At 41.5% G+C, this 22,460-nt stretch overlaps 1 protein-coding gene across 1 annotated transcript in view; it reads right to left on the bottom strand.

The window, feature by feature from the left end:
- The window catches only part of ttn.2 (titin, tandem duplicate 2), a 202,854-nt gene that overhangs the window by 124,103 nt on the left and 56,291 nt on the right, over positions 1-22,460 (bottom strand). Inside the window, exons 62-94 of the mRNA XM_037110653.1 lie at positions 22,116-22,394; positions 21,744-22,022; positions 21,370-21,657; positions 21,000-21,278; positions 20,380-20,661; positions 18,615-18,893; positions 18,225-18,506; positions 17,845-18,123; positions 17,124-17,411; positions 15,567-15,845; positions 15,129-15,410; positions 14,379-14,657; positions 13,918-14,205; positions 13,114-13,401; positions 12,689-12,979; positions 11,278-11,565; positions 10,203-10,313; positions 9,464-9,749; positions 9,196-9,379; positions 9,032-9,115; positions 8,578-8,845; positions 7,973-8,233; positions 7,334-7,543; positions 7,142-7,219; positions 7,020-7,046; positions 6,385-6,441; positions 6,211-6,246; positions 5,874-5,933; positions 4,037-4,108; positions 3,671-3,739; positions 3,399-3,479; positions 3,137-3,208; positions 2,601-2,822 (exon numbers count right to left, since the gene is read on the bottom strand). Coding sequence (XP_036966548.1) covers positions 2,601-2,822; positions 3,137-3,208; positions 3,399-3,479; positions 3,671-3,739; positions 4,037-4,108; positions 5,874-5,933; positions 6,211-6,246; positions 6,385-6,441; positions 7,020-7,046; positions 7,142-7,219; positions 7,334-7,543; positions 7,973-8,233; positions 8,578-8,845; positions 9,032-9,115; positions 9,196-9,379; positions 9,464-9,749; positions 10,203-10,313; positions 11,278-11,565; positions 12,689-12,979; positions 13,114-13,401; positions 13,918-14,205; positions 14,379-14,657; positions 15,129-15,410; positions 15,567-15,845; positions 17,124-17,411; positions 17,845-18,123; positions 18,225-18,506; positions 18,615-18,893; positions 20,380-20,661; positions 21,000-21,278; positions 21,370-21,657; positions 21,744-22,022; positions 22,116-22,394 — 6,708 coding nt within the window. The remainder of the gene's footprint in view (positions 1-2,600; positions 2,823-3,136; positions 3,209-3,398; positions 3,480-3,670; positions 3,740-4,036; positions 4,109-5,873; positions 5,934-6,210; positions 6,247-6,384; positions 6,442-7,019; positions 7,047-7,141; positions 7,220-7,333; positions 7,544-7,972; positions 8,234-8,577; positions 8,846-9,031; positions 9,116-9,195; positions 9,380-9,463; positions 9,750-10,202; positions 10,314-11,277; positions 11,566-12,688; positions 12,980-13,113; positions 13,402-13,917; positions 14,206-14,378; positions 14,658-15,128; positions 15,411-15,566; positions 15,846-17,123; positions 17,412-17,844; positions 18,124-18,224; positions 18,507-18,614; positions 18,894-20,379; positions 20,662-20,999; positions 21,279-21,369; positions 21,658-21,743; positions 22,023-22,115; positions 22,395-22,460) is intronic.

Here is a 22,460-nt window from a genome sequence, read left to right as displayed (position 1 = left end):
ATCATCATTTGATGTAACAATTGCATGACATATAACATTTTTGGCTAGTCTTCATCAATAATTAATCATCTAAGTGTCACACTGCTTAATGCTGTCTGAATGTTGACTGAATATTATGGCATTATAGTCTGTTTTCAAATTATTCTGATTTCCGCGTTTTGTTGAACACTTGTGTCACTCTAACCACTGAATGGCGCCAAAGTACAGAATTTAGTTTTTAGTTCAGTCCTTGTAAACGCTGCTGAATGTGGCCTCCTTCTTGTGTGTTGACAAAGTTAAATATGATACATTTCCTTTTACTTGTTGACCAATATTTCATTTTTATGAGCTTACATTAAGATGAATGCACCATTTAGCAGATGACCAACTGAACTGTTGTGGATTATTCACATGCATGAAGAAGACACAAAGAAAGATATAAAGACTTGAGGTCTGCGTCTGCTGTACCTTTAGGAAGAGTTTCTTCTACTTCTGGTTTAGGTTTAGCTTCAGGCACCTTCTCAGGTGTTTTATCTGGGGTCTTTATAGGAACTGTTTTATCTACAGCGATCCTCTCTGTCGGTTTCTTAGACACCATCTCAGGTTTTACTTCCTCAATCTTTACAGGCGGTTCTGCAGGTGGCTTCTTCTCAGGAATCCTCTCTTCTTCAGCCACTTTCTGAGGAACTTTTACAGGCTTCCTCTCAGGAGGAGCCTTCTCTGGCACTTTTTCCTCAGGTATTTTTTCTGGCACCATCTTTGGAATGTCCTCCCTTTTTCTCTCAGGTGCCGGTACCTTCTCTGGTACCTTCTCTGGTACCTTCACTGGGATCTTCTCTGGTACCTTCTCTGGTACCTTCACTGGGATCTTCTCTGGGATCTTCTCTGGTACCTTTTCTGGTAACTTCTCTGGTACCTTCACTGGGATCTTCTCTGGTACCTTCACTGGGATCTTCTCTGGGATCTTCTCTGGTATCTTTTCTGGTACCTTCTCTGGTACCTTCTCTGGGATCTTCTCTGGGATCTTCTCTGGTACCTTCTCTGGTACCTTCTCTGGGATCTTCTCTGGTACCTTCTCTGGTACCTTCTCTGGGATCTTTTCCTTCACCTCAGCTTTCCCTGGAGGCCGCCTCTCAGGTATTGCTTCAGGTATTTTAACAGGCAGCCTCTCAGGTTCGGTCTCCAACACAACTACCTCATCAAACACCTTCTGGGGCACTTTTTCAGTCACCTCCTCAGGTAAGAGTTTAGGTTTGGGCTTCAAAGCTTTAAGAGGGTTTAACACAAAACATTCACAAGACATGACTACAAAGACTTGAAAAATGTGCTGGCGCACAATAAGGAACATTAAACAAAATGGTAATAGTTTACTCAGATAACCCGTTTTTCAAGTGCCTCATATTGTCTTGAAGTCGGAGCAGGAAGAACGATCATAGAGCTACTAAAATCATTGGATTTAATCCTCTGGGGAAACCAAGAAATCAGACCAGCTGCTACTGATGATGAATAATATAGTTCAAACATATCACGGTAAGTGGAGTAACTTAACCCTGCTTGTTTAAAACTTAAAAAGATTTAAAAGACTAACAAAAACGGGGCTTGTTACTGAAGGAAGATCCATCAGAATCATACAAGTACCTTTCTCTTTCTTTGTTGGTTCTTCTTTGGGAGGAACAACAGCAGGTTCTGGTTTCTTGGCTGCTTTTGGAGGCTCGGGTATTTTCTCCTCCACGGGAACTTTAAAGAGTACCATTCAAATACGTTAGAAGGCTTTCAGTGAATTAAAGCTGAAGAGTTGTTAGAGATGGACAAACCCCAACACTCTATCGAGTGTAAGACAACAAGTAACTGACAAACATGACGTGCAGCCCCATCGTAACGCCACAGTAAGTTAGACGTTAGACAAAAGAAAAACACACCAGGAACTGAAGACAGTTTAAGATGACTGTAAGAGTTTAGGTTTCAGTAAGAACGGCTGAGTTTTCTAGCATCCAAACTAAACACGACAAAGATCATTAAGCACTCATGAAAAATCACACCAGATGAGTTAAAGTTGGATGGTGGAGTTAAGAAAATTAAGAAAAACTCCAGAGCGCCGTTATGATCAGAAATATTGTATACCTTTCTTAGGCGGTTCCTTTGGTGCAGGAGTTGGTTCTGGTTTCGCCTTTGGAGGTTCTGGTTTGGGCTTTGGAGGTTCTGGTTTTGGCACTTTCACTTCAGCTTCAGCTTTCTTCACTGCCGGTTCAGGTTTCGGTATTGCCTCAGGTTCTGGTTTTGGAACAGGAGCTTCTGGCTTGACGACAGCAGGCTCTGGCTTTGTTACAAGAGGCTCTGGTTTCTGGACTTCTGGTTTTGGTTTTTCTTGCACTGGTTTTGGTTTTGGGGCTTCAGTTTCAGGCTTTTTAACAGCCGGTTCAGGTTTGATCTTTGCTGGCTCTGGTTTTGCAGCCTCTTCAGGAACTTAAAGTAACATTTAAATGGCTTTAGACATGAGCAGATACATTCAAGACACACAGAAAGTCAAAGATTCGCTTCCATGCTTGAAGCTCAACACAGTTTAGACTTTTTAACACTCAAGACAGAGAAACATACACACATCCATACAGAGCAGAAAATACCTTTGGATGGTGGTGTCACTGGCTTCTGCAGCACGGCTGGTTTAGCTTCTGGCTCCGGCTCAACCTTCGCTGCAGGTTTGGCTTCAGGTTCTGCTTTGGGAGCCGTTGTGGGTTTAGGCTTTAATTCAGGTTCTGCTTTCGGTTTGGGCTTTGGTTCAGGCTCAGGCTTAGCTGCAGGTGCCACTTTTTTGGGCTCAGCTGGTAACTGAGGCTTGTGCTCATCTTTAGTTAGGTAACACAGACATTAGCCAAGGTTAGCATTAAGTAATTTATGGCAATCTAAGAGTTATCAAGAGGTGTTCGAAAGAGTGAGGTGACACTAAACGGGGTGGACAAGCTGGCGAAGAGTGAAACTAGCTACAGAATTACATGGAAAATCCACAGAACACCAATTAAACAGTACAAACATTAAGATCAACATAAGAATAGAATCAATACAAGACAAACATTAAGAGGTGAGAGGCGAGTAGCCTTAAGCACAGGTAAGCTTCACTGGGTGTGCGTTTTAAGATGTCAAACAACAGGAAGTAATGTACCTTTCTTTGGCACTCCTGGCTTCTCTTCAGGTGGTGAGGGAGCAGCAGCAGGCTTCTTAACCTCCTCTGGTTCTTTTAAGATACATTCAAACACATTTTAATGCATAAAATCAAAGATAACAAGAGATGGAGGGAACAGACTGAATCTGAACAAAAACAATGGCTGAACCACATTGTAACAGAACAGTTGACATAAGGAAAGTGTCATCAGCGTAGATGAAAGATGTTCATTAAAGAGATGTTAGAAATCAGCCATCTCTACCTTTGGGAGCAGGAACTTCCTTCCTCTCTGGGACTGAAACTACAGGAACCTTTTCTTCCACTGGCTTTTTGGCCTCTGGTACTTCAAAATCAGTAAAATTAAGTGTAATTTCAGGACATAAAAAGTCACGGGAGGTTATGAAGTGACAAACCACACAGATAGGATTACATTAAATACACAGGAATTTTGGTTAAAAGAGTAGAAACATGGACAATTATACATGAGTCAAATATAAAAACAGGTATATGCCAACATCAGGTGTATGTTGGTACCTTTTGGTGGTGATGGCTCCTTCACAGATGGTGTTGGCTTCTCCTCAGGCATTTTCTCAGCTTTAGGAGCTTAAAAGACACCGATTGTGTTAGCATCACAAGAACAATGCTGTGCATTTGCAGGTGAAGCAAAGAAGCGCCGCAGAAGATAAGACATGAAACACAACTACAGGCAATCATTTAAAAAATATTAATGATGGATCGAGTAAGAGAGGAAATAAAACAAAGAAAAAAAACAGGACTAACAAAGTGAAACAGAACAAAACAATTAAAGATTTTAGTAGTGGAAGACGGACAAATAAGTTTGCATTGTTTTGCAGGAGAGGGCGCTGAGCTGCAGCAGGAAGACGTTCAGGTCGGCGTTACCTTTAGATGGGATTTCCTCTCTCATTTCAACTTTCTTGGTCTCCACTGTCTCCTCAATGGGAACTCTGGCAGCTAAAAGAAAAACACACAAGAACACACCCAGAATCATCATCACTGTCAGAAAACATTAACTTTGCGATGTTCCATGTTACTTCAGTAACCATTTCTCACTTTTAAAAGATGCATTACTGCTCCTAACAAATGAATGAAGCATCAAAATCTAATGTGTTTCATCAATCGCACAATCACGTCTAGCAAAAGAACAATTATCTTTAGCATTATGGTGAAAATGTTTTGCTGTAAGCTGTGTTTTATGTTAAAGGTGCTTTAAATAAGTATTGACCGCCTGTCAAATTCATACTCTGAACAAATAGGTGCTGTTAGCTAATTAGCTCAGTAAGCAGAGCAGCTAGCAGTGGTGTTGTTCACAACACACACAGTCTAACCTTGTCAAACCTGTTATTTCTTCACATTCTGTTGATAATTTTAGTACATTTTCAAATGTTCTAACAAAACTCCTTGGATACTGCACACTTAAAAACATCTAACTTAAAACTGTTAAATTAAGATATATTAAAATAAAAAAACTAAAAATAAATACAATTTACATGGTAACCATTAGACCAATTACTACTGAATCTAATGCAGATAAGGAAAATAATACTGCAGTTAAGGAAAGAGGTTATCATTGGGAATGTAAACACAGCAAAAGAAAGATAAGATGAAAACATAAAGACAAAAATGGTGAAAGACAATAACAGAAAAAGACAAACACAAATCTCAAAAATAGACAAACATTAAGAGCGAGCCATGGTTAAAGAGCGGCTCAAACACACAGGTATTAACAGACAGGTAACCGACGTCCTCCCTGTATGGTACTGTGATCTGATACCTTTGGCTGTGGACACCTGTTGTGTCACCGTCTCTTCTGTCCAGCTCTGATACTCGACTGAAGGTGTGACGAACACAAGAGTGACAAAAGACAACAAACGTGAGGCAAACAGTTTGTGCTCTGTGACAAAAAACTCATGACCTCATTTCCCAGTTTAACAAAGTCTTATAAATAAATATATTTCATGTCGGGATTACTAAACTGGCTATCTGGGCACAAAAGGCTCACTGTTTAAAAGTTACTGTTAATCTTTCTTGGAAAGTCAAACAGCTATGTATAGATGTAAAAAGACTGCAAAGGTGTGTTGAAGTTGTTTTGTGTGTGTACACAGTGACCTGTTGTCTCATAACGTGTCCATGCCAATTCTGTTAGCGTTAAAAAATGGCACAATCGTATCCCAATTTCATTGTTTTGAAAGTCAATCACATTTGGTGCTTTAACAAAATCAGGAAGCAGCTTTTAGCCACCTTACTGAGTTTTTATTTGAATTTCTCAATAAAGTTCGGCTTTATTTTCCAGATACAAGACAAAAGACTTTGACTGGGAAATGGTGAATCAACTGGTTGGTGAATGTGTGATGAAGAGATGGAAGATGGGATGAAAGTTAAAAGTGAAAAAAGAGAAACAGGTCCTCAAACATCTCACACAAACGAGATGTACACATAAAATCAACCTTAACAAGAGGTCAGTCAGACGGCACCATGATGATGTTATGATGAGTGCAAGAGGCAGATTTGGGTAAATTCCCGTTCTTTGTTGTCCATGTTTAGTTAGAGACTGGTTTCTTTTTTATTCTTACAGCCATTACTTATGTCAAAAACTATACATTTTGGACTAACAGGATTTTAATTTCAGGACTATTTTATTTTCCCAGATCTGCTGCTTTGATGGGGATGGAAAGGATGAAGTTTGATTTAAAAAAAGAAGAAATACAACACGTTGTACCTCTCTGCTCCACCTCCACCTCCACCTTCTCTTCATAGTGATAAGAATATTCAGCTGATTCTTGAGAAAAAATAAAATGTTTTTTGTTTCCATTATTAACAATTAAGACAGAAGAGTCTGGATTAGTTTGTCAGTCAGTTGAGTGATTACAAAAATACATTTAAAAAAGTGGATTAATTGTGTTTCCACAATGTTAATGTTGATACCAATATATAATTTACAGCTGTAACAAAGATAATCTGTTTGACGTTTAACTATGAAGTTAGGGTTAATTTACTTTAGGGTAAATCTTGCTGGGATGAAGAATTAAGATGAAGTACAAAAACACAGTAAATACCTCTCTGTTCTTCATACTGATAGAATTCAGCAGATTCTTTAAAAAAGACAAAAAAATTGTAGTTTCATTACTTGGTTGGTTGGTTAAGGTCACAATGTTAATTTGATGAGTACTTTAAATTCAAGAATTGTCAGCAATCCACTGAACTGAACCTGGTTCTGGTTCCAGTCTTACCTTGAATTGCCACTGAAGACGGCACTTCAGGCCTCTGAACTGAGGAGTCTGGGACATCTACAGAATATGGAATATGGTTCACACCAAAACTTTATTTAAAAGAAGCTATCATAACAGTTATTTAAGAAGAAAATGAGCCTATGTGTAAAGTTGTATGAGATTAAAGATTATAGCAACAAGCAGCAGCCATAACATTGGATAACAGTTTGGAGCTAAGGCAACATCAGATAACTACAAACAACTAATATGATTAAGGTAATTTTGGAAAAGCTAACAGATTGTAGCTACCATCAAGGCAACTGCAAACAGCTGGCATCATTTTGTATATGTTAACTTTACTGTCTTCAATTTTAGACACTTATAAACAGCTTGCAAATGAAAAAACAATAACACTAAACACAAAACAAATGACAAACAAAGCGCACTGGACTTGGCTGTGCATGATAAAGCTTATCATGCTAGCTGTTTGCAGATTCCCCAGCTTCCAGTCTCTGTGCTAAGTAAGGCTAACATGTCTACAGAGTTGTAACTGATATCCATCTTCTAATCAGGCTCTGGTAAAGAAGGACGACAAGACGGTTTCCAAAAATGTTATTGGTTACAGTTGTAAACGATCTAGAAATTAAAATACTTACCGAAGGGCACCATTGCTAATTCAATTTCTGTAAGAAGGGGAAGAGTGAACAACGAGTTAAACACTAAAAGATACAAAAGCTGAACAGAAGCATTAAAGGTTGGGCCTGACTAGGAACTGTACCTTTGCCAGACAAATAAAGCTCAGCTGTGCTCTTAGCCTCTCCTCTGGGCTCCAACCTCACAATCACTGAGTACACGCCTACACGGGATTATTAAGGAAGACGTTTAACACTCAAGTCATCAAAACATTGAGAAAAAAAAAATCTGTAGGTCTCTGTGATGGGCCTTTGGGGCTTGATGGCGCTCTACACACCTTCGTCTTCGATGGTCACATTTCGTATGACCATGAAATGTCTTCGGCCCTCGCTTGTAAAGTTGTACTTAGAGCTCTCTTTCAGTTCCCAGGTGTCTTTGTACCATGAAACAATAGCATTGTCGAAGGACACCTCACACTCAAAGGTGGCTGACTGCCGCTCGTTGACTTCGACGTTGTGGATGCGTTTGGTGAAATGAATTTGTTCAGCTAAAACAGATAAAGACGTGAATGGGTAAAAGGTGTTTGGCATTACATCTGGGAATGTATGACAATACTTGAATGGTAATTTTAATCGACACAACATCCACAAGGTTAGAAATGATGACCAGAGGAGAGTTTATGGGCGGTTATGATGACTGGATGTTGGGGGGAGGATGGATTTAAGTCGAGACGGACGTAAGAAGACAAGGAATGAGATGATGCTGGACACTTTTGAAGGATAATCCAGGAGTGGAGAGATGTGAAGAATGTTAAGACAGAGGGCGACAAATCCCAGAAGCAAGAGGAAAAAAGAGGGTAAAATCCAAATCTCCAACATTAGTCTCAGAGTTTGATGGGGGGAGTCGAAAGAGGTTAGTAAACGGGCAGAACATCCACCACGTCTAGATGGTTGCAGGATTGTTTCCAGGTACAAACCTTCCACCCAGAGGTCGGCCGAAGACTCCAGGTGCTGGTACCGGCAGGTGTATCTGCCCTGGTCTTCATGCTTCAGGTCACTGATCAGAAGCTTCTGAACCTTGTGTTTCACCTCGGACTTGTATCTGCCCTTCATCTCTAACTGCTTGCCGTTTTTATACCAATGAGCCTCTACATTAGGGATGGACAACTGACAAGACAGAGTGCACGACTGGCCTTCCTTACCCGCTGTGTCCTGCAGATGCTTCTCGACCTCCGCCTCTGAAAGACAGAACACATGAAGAAGAAAATAAAGCATCTGTGATAAAGGCTGAAGCATTTGTGTGCACCTTGGAAGGTTCTGTTTCCTGAATATGGAATTTGTTTCTCAGACTTTGATGTGTTGCGTCAAGTCTTTTGCATTTTATTGCTCAGACTGTTTAAACAACACATTGACAGCTGTTTCCAGTATTTGAATGACAAGAAAGAGAAAAAGAAACGGTGAAGGGATGTTCAGGTTAATTTCACATATTTTTTTCCAAACAAATAATTTTTCTCCTATAAATCAGGAATAAAGATTTGTGTTTTCATGTGTGAAACCGAAAAAAGAATAAGAAAATACTGACCCATGACGGTGAGCTTGGCGCTGGAGATGTGCGGTCCACAGACCACCCGGTAGTTGCCCTGGTCAGACGCCTGGCACCTTTTGATCTTGAGCAGGTGGCGGTCGCCAACGATACTGATGTCGTACTTGTCATTGGTGTCCAGTTTCTGGGTGCCCTTGTACCAGGACAGGGTGATCTCTGGGTAGTTGATCTTGATTTCACACTCGAACACTGCCACCTTGTTGGTGAAGACTGATTGATCGGAGATGTCTTTCACCACAGTGACAGGCTGCAGGAGTGACAAGGGAATTAACTCTCTGAAGTCCATGTTAGTGACAGAAACAGCAGTGTTTTTCTATTTGTTCCCATGTAACAGCTGATATAGTGCTATTTGCTTTGATACAGTTAGGTGTTCATATAAATCATCATCAGTCTGATAAAAAGAGAAATCTTCAGAAAGTAAACATGTTCTGACCTCCGTCCTCTCCATCCTCTTCTGCAGGTCCGCTACAAGTCGGGCCATATCTTCATCAGACTCTCTGTCTCCACGTTCCAGTTCCTGCCAAAAACAACCACATGATTCAACACAACGTCTACAGACACAAACACATCAGACGAGCTGACTGTGCAGAAAGTTACCGGTCTTCCACTTTCTTCAGCTTTCTCCTTCTTCAGCTGCTCGATGGCCTGCAGCAGGCCTCTGTAGTCGGTGATTCCGTACATCCGGGCGTATTTCTCATATTCTTTAGGGTCCACGTTCCTCAACAGCTCAACAATGTCAATGTCCTTTTCCTCCTTTGGACTTTTCTGCTTCGATGGTGTCCTGAGAACAAGAGATCAGAGATTAGAAACAGCCGTGAGGTAATAACTCGAAAGAAACATCTGACACGGTAACAGAGAATCTCACTTCTTCAGCTTGGCTCGCAGGTCTCCCTCGAGCATTGCAGAGTCTTTCTTTTCCTCCACGTGCATGTCGGTGCTGCACTCAATCTCTCCATGCTTGTTGGAGGCGACGCACCTGTACTGACCCGAGTCAGACTTGGTCACCTCTCTGATCTCCAGTTTGGACTCCTGGCCCTTCTGCTCGATGGAGATGCGTCCGCCGTGTGTGATCTGCCTCCACTTCCCCTTCATCCACTTCACGCTGGGGATGGGGTCACCGCCCACTTTGGCAATGAAGGTGGCAGTGCCCTCTGTGGATAAACAGGAGGGGAGTTAGAACAAAACCTCTGAGTCAAGAAACCAAGGTGAGATTTCAGATTCTATATAATGTTAACAGTTAATGTTTCTGCAAACCACAGATACGTCAGAGGTGGACATTTGTACCAAACGCATCATGTTCACATCACGCTTATCAGCTGACTTTCACATCAGCAGGTGGACAAGAAGATGGTGGTGTGATTACAGCTAACAAGCTGTTGAAGTCACACCACTTGATGTTTTTAAGGACACCTGGAGACATTTCCAGATGTTTTTGTGGTGACCAAAACAGGTACTTTAAGCCAAACCATGATGTGCTCCTAACCCTCACCAGAGCATAACCACATTTATTGTGGAGTTAATGAAAATAATAATAATAAAAAGATTTTAAAAAATAGTTGAATGGGACCCCATCTGTTGTATCATGTTCATGCTGTTTGACTCACTCTCAGTGACGTGTGCAGTCTTGGGCTCCTCGATGAAGAAAAGGTTGTCCAGTTTTTTGGCTGGAGCAGCAGCTGGAGCCTCAGCTGGAGCTGGAGCTGCTCCTGGTTTCTCTGCAACACAACAACATAGTGCAACGTTAGAGCAATGGTCACTTTCATTCACAAACACCAGACACTCAAGTATATTTCATTTGTATTTTTCCTATGAAAGGCGTAGTTTTCAGTTGAAACATGGTCACACCTCAGTTCAACTGAGAAAAGTCTGTACATGTTGCAACACACCAAGCTGCGGATCATTATGATTTGAACAAAATACCCAAGAATACCTCAACAAAATAAAATAAAATACTAACATCCACAAGGGAAAACAATCCTGATTTTATTAACACCACCTTGTAAAAATGGGGCCTATTGTTCAACTCCTGGTCCACTAGATGGAGCTGTTTGATATCTGACAGGCATAAGGAACAAGACCAGCAGCAAAAGGTGCAAAAGTACAAATACTTAGTTACTGTACTTCAGTTGATGTTTCAGGTATCTGTACTTGTACTCGAGTATCTCTGTGACTTCTCCTCTCTACATCTGAACACAAATATCGGAACTTTCTCCTCCTCACAACAAGCTCAGACGCAGCGAAACGAGACAAAGACGTAAAAGCCGTAAGAAGCCGTAAACAGACAGAGAGGGAGGCTGGAATGTGGAGAAAAGGCGTGTTAGTGTCTCGTATCTGCAGAGAGTTTCTGGCTTTTAACATCTTAAATCTACAATTAAACTTCACAGCAGTTACATTTACTGAGACAAGTTAATCAATTTGTGCAGTTTTTGTTTGATATTTTTCACTTTTTGTCTCATCTGTAACATCAGTCAACACCACGTATTTTAAAAAGTCTGAATTCATTCTTTTTAACTGTGATTCATTAAGTCACTTTTTGCAGTGTGAGTGAACAACAGACATAGAAACACTTAAAAAACAGCAGCGTGAAACCAGAACAGCTGGAAATGTGATAAACTGACAGAAAGCAGGGCTCTAATTAAAATGAGTATCAAAGTTGATCTGAACAGATTCAGTTTTTACCTTTGACGATGACTTTGGCCTTGCAGAACTCGCTGCCGGCGTCGTTGGTGGCCTTGCAGAGGTAATCACCAGCGTCGTGCCTGGAGGCCGAGCTGATCTCCAGACAGGCCGTCCCGTCAGAGAAGCTGATCCTGGTGCTGCCAGCGGACGTCAGGTCCTTCCTATCCTTCATCCACTGGATCTTCAGAGGAGGAGAGCCGCAGACATGACACCTGAGACTCAGCTTCTCGCCCTCGTCCACAGTCACCGGTTTGAGGGGGACGTCAAACACTGGAGGCTTCTTGGCCTCTGCAGGAGAGAAAACAGCAATTTTGAAATTGACTTGTCATAGTGAAAAGCTGTTAAAAATAAATTATAGCACTAAAAGTATCACAAGCAACTATCCAGTATAATCATCCACAGCAAATACTGCAGGTCTGACACAGGTTTACAACTGACCATCTGGGTATAAAGTAAACTGGCCCTAAAAGAACAACATGTTCTTGTAATTATTTCTTTGCATCATAGAGAGAAAAGAATGTATTGGAATACGGTCAAACGATGATTGATCTATTTCTTACATCATCTGAGTGTCTTATGATTAGAAAAGGTAAGACTTTAATGATCCCTCAGCGAGAAAGTCACTTGTTACAGCAGCTCGAAAGTCAGAAGCAGAATGAAAAACAGTGATTTAGTTTTAGATAAAAAAGATGAACAAGATGAAACAACATCAAATAAAATAACATAAAAATAATGTAATTATTTTCCCCAAGATGGCGCTGCATGAGTGGCAGCTAGTTACAGTAACTTCAAACTAAAAATCTTCAGTATATGTACACAGTTTGATTTCATAATAACTACCCCATTTGTAAAGATTAAGATAAAGATCCTGTGACCATAATCTTGCATTTATAAGATTGATAACTTGTAATTGCAAAAAAGATTTATATCTTATTATATGGAGGGTGAGAATCAGGGGCTGTGAGTGACATTTTGGGTAAAAATGAGTTACATGTATTGAGTAAAAGCTCTTGACCAGCTCTGTGAGTCCAACAAGACCTAGCTCTAAAATATTTGGGCCAAAAGGTAAGTACACTCACATATATTACAAACATTTTCTGAATGGATAAATAAACAAATAAAAAAAAAATCAATTTAACCAACTGTCATCAACGTGTTTTTGAAGTCTTAAAGGAGGAGTCTGTACTTTTTGGGGGGAGAAATGTTAATGAGAAGAGAAGGATTCTCATTGGCTGAATAGGCAAATTACTTCACTTGAGGTACTAATTTTTTACTAATATTTGTTCTACCGACAGTCTAAAACACAAAGATATTCAGTTTTCACTGATTGATTTGAAAATCACAATAGATTTGTTTCACTGCGGTATAAAGATTATACGTCAGACATGAAAGCTCTGTAAGACAAACCGACCTAAGATGCCCACAGTGACGTCGCAAGAGGCTTTTCCAGCTTCGTTAGAGGCCTGGCAGGAGTACCTGCCGCTGTCAGCCACCTGACTGCTCTTAATGCACAGCACGGCCACGTTACTCTTAAAGCTGATGTCGTATTTGTCAGAGCTGTAGATCTCTGAGCTGTCTTTGAACCAGATGACAGACATGGGCTGTGAGCCAGTGACTCGGCCCTCGATCTTCACCAGTTTGCCTTCCATGTCCTCCATGTGCTCAGAGGGCTTTTTGGTGAACACAGGTGGGTTTTTACGCTCTGAAAACAAGAGAGAACAAAGTGACGTGAGGAGGCGGGTTTTGCTTTTTCATACAAAGAATCGCCCTCAAACAGGCCTGAGTGTTAAAGAAGAGAGGGCCGAGATGACGTGAGTGTGGCCCGGGTTAAAATACCTTTGACAGTGATGTCAGAGGAACAAGAGTCCTTCCCCATGTCATTAGAGGCATGGCAGAAGTATTTCCCCGTGTCGGCTTTATCTGCCTTCAGAATGGTCAGGTGGGGCGTGTTTTCCACACAGCTGATCTTATAATTCCCCCCTGTGCGAATATCTTTATGGTCTTTCGACCATGTGACTTTTATTGGGGCAGAGCCGGTCATGTGACACTCAAGCTCAATGCTGTCGCCCACTGTCACTGCCTGTGGTGACAACTTCACGTCAAAGACTGGAGGGTATCTTGGTTCTGCAGAGTCCGTGAAAGAGTGGGAAGAAGATAAGACAACAAGAAGTCTTTAGATGGAAATATTCAAACAGCCTGACACTGTCTGATTGTATTATGCAACATCTCTTATGGATTAAACCACAGCACACAATCTCACTGAACTGTAATTAAAACTGAGCAGAGAGTTTCTCAACCTTGGACCCAACATGAGTTCTTCTTATGCAGCTAATATCTACAACTGACATTTAAAGCTGTCACAATGTGGTATTAACCTTTCAAAGTATCCGCTGATCTCATTCGTTTTACTGGACATAATGTAAAGACCCAACAAGTTTATGTTAGGTAGTTTTTTTTGCCCATAGTTTTCCACCTCCTGCCTCAGTAAAGTCAGTAAATTAAATTTAACAACCAGACAAGGTTGAGAAATTCTGCCTCAGTGTGTCAATTTAAATGTTGATAACCAAAACATAAAGCCTGCTGGAAACCCAGACATCATGATGTTTATTTAATCAACTGATCTCTCCTAACTGTTCAGACCTTGTAGAGTGAGCTTGGCTCTGCAGGAGGCTGAGCCGACGCTGTTGGTGGCCACACAGGTGTACTCTCCAGAGTGCCTCATCTCGCCGCGGCTGATCTGCAGCACTGCTGTGTTATCATCGTACAGCATGGAGAACTCGTCTCCCTGCCTCAGAGGCTCGCCGTCTCTCAGCCATGACACCTCGATGGGCGAAGAGCCGGCAACACGGCACTCGAACCTGACAGCCTGACCCTCGGTCTGCTGCAGGCTGGTGATTTTCTTTGGGAAGGATGGTGGCGTTTTGGCCTCTGGAGATGGAAAAGACAAGACAGTGAAGGTTATTTACAGTAATCATTTATGGAATGTATGTAAGTCAATTTACACAAACACGTTGTGGTATGTGTGCTTGAGTACAGACAGTCTTTATTTAACAATGTTGTAAATGCTGTAGTATGGAAAGAAGTAAAATTCAGGTGTTTACCGAGCACGCTGAGTCTGCAGGTGGAGGAGGCGGAGCCTATGCGGTTCTCTGCCTTGCAGGTGTACTCTCCGATGTCGGCCTTGGTGGCTTTGCTGAGCTTCAGACAGGCGACACCCTTGGTGTACTCTAACTTACATGTTGGGCTGGACCGTACTTTGCCATCGGCCTTGAACCAGGATACCTTGATCTCAGGTGTTCCCGCCACCTGACACTTCAGACAAACAGCATCTCCTGCCGTCACCTCCATGGGCTCCAGGGACTCGACGAAGTATGGTGGCTCTGCAGTGACAAACACAAACTGTTAAAACACCTGAAAACATTTGGTTGAAGCCTGACACCTGCTGTTCATTATAGGCACTGCACAGAAGACCTCGAGAAGTCAAGGCACATGATCTTTTTACTGATCGAGTATGTTACAAACTCATGAAAACTTTAAAAATTGTATTTGCAAGTTCTGGTGCACACACATTTATTGACTGTGCTTTATTTGTATATTTGCATCAGAAATAATTTATTTTAGTTGGAGGTAGGACTTTCCAGTTCTTCTGTTTAGTATTCGTCTTTTTTAATGTCTAGAAATGCACTCCAAATGTAGGTTGATTAGATTTGAGGGGAAGATTAGGGAAAATGGACAATAATCTAAATTTCATATAGTATTGTTCTCAGTGCATTTAAAATTGCTGGAATGAATGAAAATGTACTAAACCAGCACAGCCGCTTCCCTGAAAAGCCATGAAAAATTGAACTAACCAAGGATGGACACGGCTGCCTCGCATGTGTCCTTTCCAGCATCGTTGGACACTTCGCAGGAGTATTTCCCTGCAGCCTCCTTGTCATCGGTGCTGAGACACTCCAGGAGGCAGGAGCTTTCAGTCGTGGTGATGTTATATTTGTAAGAGGCAAAGATCTGCTGGCCGTCTTTGTACCAGTTCACAGTGATCTTAGGAGTTCCAGTGTATGTACACTCCAGCGTTATTGGTTTGCCCTTCTCAACTGACACATCCTTCAGCTTCTTAGAGAAGGCTGCTGGCTCTGTGTGACACAATCAGACATAATGTTTGGTTTATATTAGAATGAGGACATTTTGATGATAATACCAAAGCAACTTTAGTCTCTTATCAAGAGTTGTGTGGATCTAATTTCTTGTACATAAATATAATAAAAAATGTGAGTTCTTGTCAGACTAACCTTTGACAGTCAGATTAACTGGGCAGCTTTCCTTTCCTGCATCATTAATAATCTGACAGGTGTACTCTCCAGAGTGAGACCTGTCCACGTTGAAAAGCTCGAAAATAACTTGGTTATCCTTCAGAGAGAAATCACAGCCCTGTCCAGACAATATCTCCTTTGCTCCTCTGAACCACTTCAGTTTGAGGGGGGCGCTGCCTTTCACCATGGCTGAGAATGTCACGTTTGAGCCTGGCATGGCCTCCACTGGCTGTGGTGGCACCACAAAAGATGGAGGCTCTGGATACAAACAGAGAATAACACAGATCAAACATGGTTGAATAAAAGTATGTAATGATATAAAGTAATAGAAGTACTTTTCCTTGCGAGGCAGGTTTCAAGCTATGCACTTGTGACCAAACACACAGTGGTTTAACTAATCAGCATCCTAAGAGGAAACGCTGGCATCGTTTGAGTGCAACAACAAGCAAAAGATGTGATTATTTGTTATTGTAGGTGCTGCTCTCGCCTCATTTTATGTTAACTGGAGAGTACACTGATCAGCCAGAACATTAAAACCACTGACAAGTGAAGTGAAGCTTGGTTGACATCTTGAGCGCCTCCTTATGTTACTCGGGCCTGAGTAGTTTTTTTTAATGCAGCACTGAATATTGTTCTGGTTGGGGGACCACTGGCATCAGGAAGTACTGGAGCCATGAGGGCAGGGGGTCTGCAGTGGTGTTTGGGTGGGTGGTGCCTGTCAAGTAGCATCCACATGAATGCCAGTTTCTCCAGAAAACATCTGGTTGTATTAAAATGATCACTGTTTTTCACATCATCTGTCAGTGGTTTTAACATTATGGCTAGTTGGTGTATTTCATCAAAAGTAGAGCTAAACAGCAGAATTTTCAAGATATTTTCTCTCTTCTCTCAACTGACTTCAGCAGAATTATATTTACCATCTGGTTCCTATTGTTGATCTACCTACTGTTGAAGTTAACCCATGATATACAGTGAAAGCCAGATGGTTTGTCTAATCAGCTGCCAAGCTTTTTTTTGAAAGTGCCTGCCCTTTTCTAAGCTGTTTCTAAAGCTGCTTTTACCAGACTTTTTTGTAATCTGTACAGTCGCTTGAAATCTCAGTCAGTGTTCAAAACAGAAGCACAATCATTTTTCACAAACCTACACTCAAAATCCAACATTAAATAAACAAAGAAGAATGAACCCAATTTCCTTAAAAGTAAATGTTTCCTTGGATACAGGCTGTTGTAAGCAGTAAGTTTCACAAAAAACCTCATAGATTTCACAGGCTAGTTGTGCAACTGTCCTGTCATGATCTAGCATACCTCCAGAATAAAAGTGCATGGGCATAACATTTATAGGCAAACCTAAAATTTACAGAGATACAGTCCATCATAGATATCCATCAACATCTAACATTTCCTTATTTTCAAATATCTATAGTAAAAAAAGTAAAAGAAACGACAGATTTTCAGATGTCAGGACTGTACGGGTTACTTAATCATTGATATAAGAAGCGAGTGCAACCGGCATTCTTTTCTGTCTGTAGTTCCTGACCTTTAACAACCAAGGAGGCCAAGGTTTCACTGGATCCTGCCTTGTTGACAGCTTTACATTTATACATTCCAGAGTCGGGCAACTTCAGAGTGGGCACTTTGAGCGTGCAGCTGTTATCGCAGAATGAAATCTCATAATTTGGCCCGCTCTGTATCTCCTCCCCATCGTGGTACCATGAGATGGTAAAAGGTGGGGAGCCCGACACTTTGCACTCCATCTCTCCAGCTGTTCCAACGACTGTGCTGCAATCCTTCAACTTCCTTGTGAATGTTGGAGGTATGATCTTATCTGTTTGGGACAGAAGCAAGGATTCAGTAGTGCATTACACAAGTGTAAATGTACTGTCATTATTTGGACTGGATATAAAACCTTGATGCAAACCAAAACGTGTTGTACTGAGTATGAAAAACTGGCAGGTACTATAACTTTTTCATCATATAAATCCGATTTTAATTTTAAAAAATGTGCCAATTTCAGACTGGGTTTAATTTAGGCAAAGTTCATGTATATCTGCTTATGTTTAGAAAACATTTATCATTTAAGATGCGATAATCTTTGCTTCTGTAATTCAATTAAAAAAGGTTTGGTAAAGAACCAAGTGAGGTATGAAAATGATAGATATCATAAATCATTTTGGTATTGGTATCAAATCTCAGGTATCATATTGGCACTAATGTTGTCAAAAAATATGTCAAACTCCAAGTAGGAAGAAGTTACCTACCTAAGACAGTGAGATTAATTTTACTTAGGTCCTTCCCGACCTCGTTCATGACCTCAAATGTATATTCTCCAGAGTCCAATTTCTCAGCAGAGAGCACGTTCAGGCTGGAAATCATGCGCGAAAATGAGATCTTGTACTTCCTGCCAGAGGCCAGCTCAACACCATCCTTGAACCACTTGGGTTTGAGCTCCGGGGTTCCACACACTTTGACCTCTAGGGCGGCAATGTCACCGGCCGTCACACTCAGAGCATCAGGTTTATCCACTATCTTTGCAGGTTCTGGAATCAACAGAGAAGGGACAGAAAATGTTTTTAAATCAAACCTGTAGGGGAACGATGGACAAAAAACAAGAGAAAGAGAGAATTATATGATTACAAACCTAGAACAGTCAAGTTAGCGAAACACTCCACACTCCCAGCATCATTTCTGAGTTGGCAGGTGTATTTGCCTGCCGTGGTGGCATCGGCCTTAAACACTTTAAGAGCGACCTGGTTGTTCTCAAAGGTGATTTTCCTGTTGTCACCGTCCCTGAGAATGTGATCCTTGTCTTGAACCCAGGACACAGTAATGGGTTCAGACCCTTTAACAGTGGCCACAAGGGTCACCTCCTCTCCCAGAATCACTGTCATGTTTGACAGTTTCTTCACGAACGACGGTGGCTCTGAAGAGAGGAGAAAAACAGCGCAAAAGGGAAAGTCAGCAAGGTGACAAGGTAGTTTAAGTCTAATACTTATGATTTTAATTTGAGACTATCGCAGTTTCTACTGACCTCTGAGTTTAACCGATGTCTGGCAGGTCTCACTTCCTACACTGTTTGACACTTTGCATTCGTATTCGCCAGCATCCGACGACTCTATCCCAATGACATGCAGTGTGGCTGAGCTGCCCTCGCTCACCATCTTATACTTCCTGCTCTCCATCAGAGGTTTCCTGTCTTTGAACCAGGTGATCTGGAACGGAGCTGTACCGCTCATCTCGCAGTACAGACTCACGTCCTTACCCTTCAGCCCTTCAATGGGCTGAGGTACTTTGACAAAGGATGGGGGCTCTACAAAAAGATCAGGAAACTGTTATACTGGCATACACGGCAAAAGGAAACCATGACGAAATCTTAAAGCTGAAACCGTAACATTTCACGCGTTGTGACGCTCTGCAGTGGCAAAAGGCACGCAGCTAAGATGGCGGAGTTGATAAAAATGTTTGTTGGAACTACAGTGATGTTGGTGGAATTTTTGTCCAAGGTGGGGACTGAACTCAAGTCAAGATGGCAGCGATGAAAATAATTTAAACTAAAGATAAGAAGGCAAAGTAATTATGGAAAGTTTATGTAATTACAGCCAAAGAAGATCGAAGTATGTTGGAAGTAAAGTCCAGATTGCAGACTAGCTGATGTTCAGTGAAACTATAGCTTACATCGTGGAAGTTGTTGTAGAAATGTATTGGAACTACAGCTCAGGTGACAGATTTTTTGTTGCAATGGATGGAACTAAAACTAAGATGGCAGATTTTTCAGTATGCTGGTACTGTAGTCTAGATAGGGGACTCATGAATGTTTGGTGGAACTGTAGCTTTCAGTTATTAGAGGCGTTTCTTGGAAGCACAGTTACACTAGTTGAGTCGTGTAAGTGCACTGAGATGAGCTCAGATGGCAGAATTGATGTGGAATTGGTTGGAATTACAACTAAAATGTCAGTTGTTTAAGAAAGTAAGCTGGAACTTCAGTCCAAGTGGTAAGAATTTGGGGGAAAAGATGTTGGGTGTTGGTGGTACAATCCAGATTGGGTCATGGAAGTGCACTGAAACTACAGCTAAGATGACTAAGTTGTTTTGGAAGGTTGTTGAAACTACAGTAATGTATTATATTTGTTTAAACTAAAGCTGAGATGGCAGAACTGATGTGGAATTGGTTGAAACTACAACTAAGATGATGGACATTTAAAAAAAGTGTATTGGAACCTCAGTCAAAGTAGTCGAAGTGGAATTGTTGTGGAAATCTGTTGAAGGAACAACTAAGACAGCTAAAATGGCATAATTTGGGGGAAAGTATGTTGGATTTTAGAGCTACAATCCAGATAGGGTCGTGGTACACTGAATCTATAGCTAAGATGGCAAAATTGTTGTGGATGGATAAAAGAAACTATACCTAAATGAGTAGACTTTTGAATTTGTTGGAACAATGGTTAAGATTACAACAAAAACTAGTACAGTTAAATATCTAGAGTTTTGTACAGGATTGTGTATCCACCATGTTTTTTTTTATTTGACTGCCCCAAAAAAGGGGCAACTCAACATCTAAATGAACATTTCTCAATTGCAAAAAAAAAAGGTCAGCGTCTCAAACCAACTTACAGTGCCTGAGTATTTGACGATACCCCATACATTTTTTAAAGGACCTGACAAAATGTTACGTATTCCAGCTTTAAGCAATACAACAAATCCTTGACTAAAACCTCAACAACACACTGAACAGCCAGTGCATTAGAGGGTCAGACCATTATTAATAATGATGATTAGGAACTCAGTGAGAGGCTAACCTTTAACGGTAAGTGTGGTGCTGCAGCTGACACTGCCAGCATCATTCTGAGCTTCACAGGTGTAAACTCCATCATCATCAAAGCTGGTGGACAGCAGTTCGAGGACTGCTACCGAGTCAATAAATGATGTCCTGTAGTTGCCCCCATCTGTGACCTTGGTGTCATGTTTGTACCAGGTCACTTTGAGAGGGGCTGTGCCACTGACTTTGCACTCAAGTCGGAGTGACTCGCCCTGCTTCACAAACTTAGTGGCAGGGAGTTTCAGCACAAACTCAGGTGGTTCTGGAAAGCCAAAATACAGACAGATTAGCTGCTGAAAGCATGTAGGGATATTTCAGATAGAAGTTTATGACAAGCAGGAAATGAGCAGATGAGATAAGCTGAGGATTTGAGCTGACAATGATGGGTTAGCAGCAGCGGCTTGATGGATATGGAAAATGCAGGTGCACCATAAAGGCAACACTCAGTTCTTGATTGGAAAATGCAGCAGTGAAAATGATGGCAATAACAGTGCTGTGAAGCTGGCGAAATATAACAGCGAATCACTAGTTTTAGTCAGTGATGCAGATGGGAGATGGACAAAGCCACGCAAGAGTTGAATTAAAAGATGTGAATCCAACCTTTCACTGTCAAGTTTGCACTGCAGCGTACAGAGCCAGCATCATTGCTGACTTGGCAAGAGTAAACTCCACTCTGGGTGACACCCACTGAATAGAGCTCTAAGAAGCAAGACAATCCATCCAGTCCAGTAAAACAAGTGGGCCCAGTCATGAGCTCTGTGTCGTCCTTGAACCATTTGACTGTGAAGGGAGGTGTTCCCTTAAATGTGCCTTTGAAGCGTACAGTGGCATTGGGCACAGCTGCCTGGGACTCAGGCAGTGTCACAAAGCTGGGAGGTTCTGAAGAGAACAAGATGAACCAGGTTAAAGAGGTACTTACCTTTGGTTTGGATTACATGACGTTACATCATGTTGAAGAACACTGTCTAACCTTTAACCATGAGGGATCCACTGCATTGACAACTTCCCGCTGCGTTGGTCAGTTTGCAAGAGTAGACTCCTGCGTCAGATCTCTCTAGCTGTTCAATTTCAACAGACACAGAATTGTCCTGCTGAATGAGTTTGTGTTTTATACCACTAGAGATTTTGGTCCCGTCCTTCTGCCATTCCACAGAGATGGGCAGGGAACCTGATATTTTGCAACATATCTGAACAAAGGAGCCCAATATCTCGTGCATGTCTACCAGGGGTTTGATGAAGCTTGGAGCAATTACTTGTTCTGTTGCCAAAAGAATAATAAGAAAGCAATTAGACTTTGTTCAACATATCACCAAGAGCTGTATATGAGATGTATTTTACACCAACCTAGTACAATCAGTTTGACTTTGCAGGTGCAGCTACTGATGTGGTTTGCCACCTCGAAGGTGTACTCTCCTTCGTCCTCTTTCTGAGCAGACTGAATCTTTAGGCTGCTGATGTTGTTCTCAAACATCAGCTTGTGCTGCCTTATGGACTGAAGCTCCCTGCCATTTTTCATCCATTTCACTTTGAGCTCTGGGGAGCCCGTAACCTTACAGTCCAGACTGACTGGATCTCCGACTGTAACCTTTATCACCTCAGGTTTCTCTGTGATCTGAGGAGGCTCTACAATGCAAAACAAAGTCAATCATCATTAATTTCCAACCAAGTTAAAACCATGGCAAGATCTGACAGTTAAGATTACAAGCACAGGTATACCTTGCACCGTGAGGGTAGCAAAGCACTTATCCTGCCCTGCCTCGTTTACCACCTGGCAGGTGTATTTTCCATTGTGTGTTGCCTCACAGGCAGAAATCCTGAGAGTTACCACATTGTTCTCAAATGTTCTCTCAATCTTTGGATCCTCCAAAATCCAGCTTTCATCTTTTTGCCATTGTACAGAGAGAGTGGGAGAACCTTTCACAATACATTGAAACTCTGCCATTTTACCCAGAACAGTGGCAGTGTTCTCAATCCTCTTGGTAAATGTTGGTGGTTCTATTGGAGGAAACCGATGAAATGTTAAAGTAAATTATCATTTATTACCTCAAAAGAAACACATGC

This window comes from Acanthopagrus latus, chromosome 9, assembly GCF_904848185.1.
Source record: "Acanthopagrus latus isolate v.2019 chromosome 9, fAcaLat1.1, whole genome shotgun sequence".
Classification (NCBI taxonomy): Eukaryota; Metazoa; Chordata; class Actinopteri; order Spariformes; family Sparidae; genus Acanthopagrus; species Acanthopagrus latus.
The sequence above is the reverse complement of the archived record's forward strand: the minus strand, read 5'-3'. Positions and strand labels throughout refer to the sequence as shown.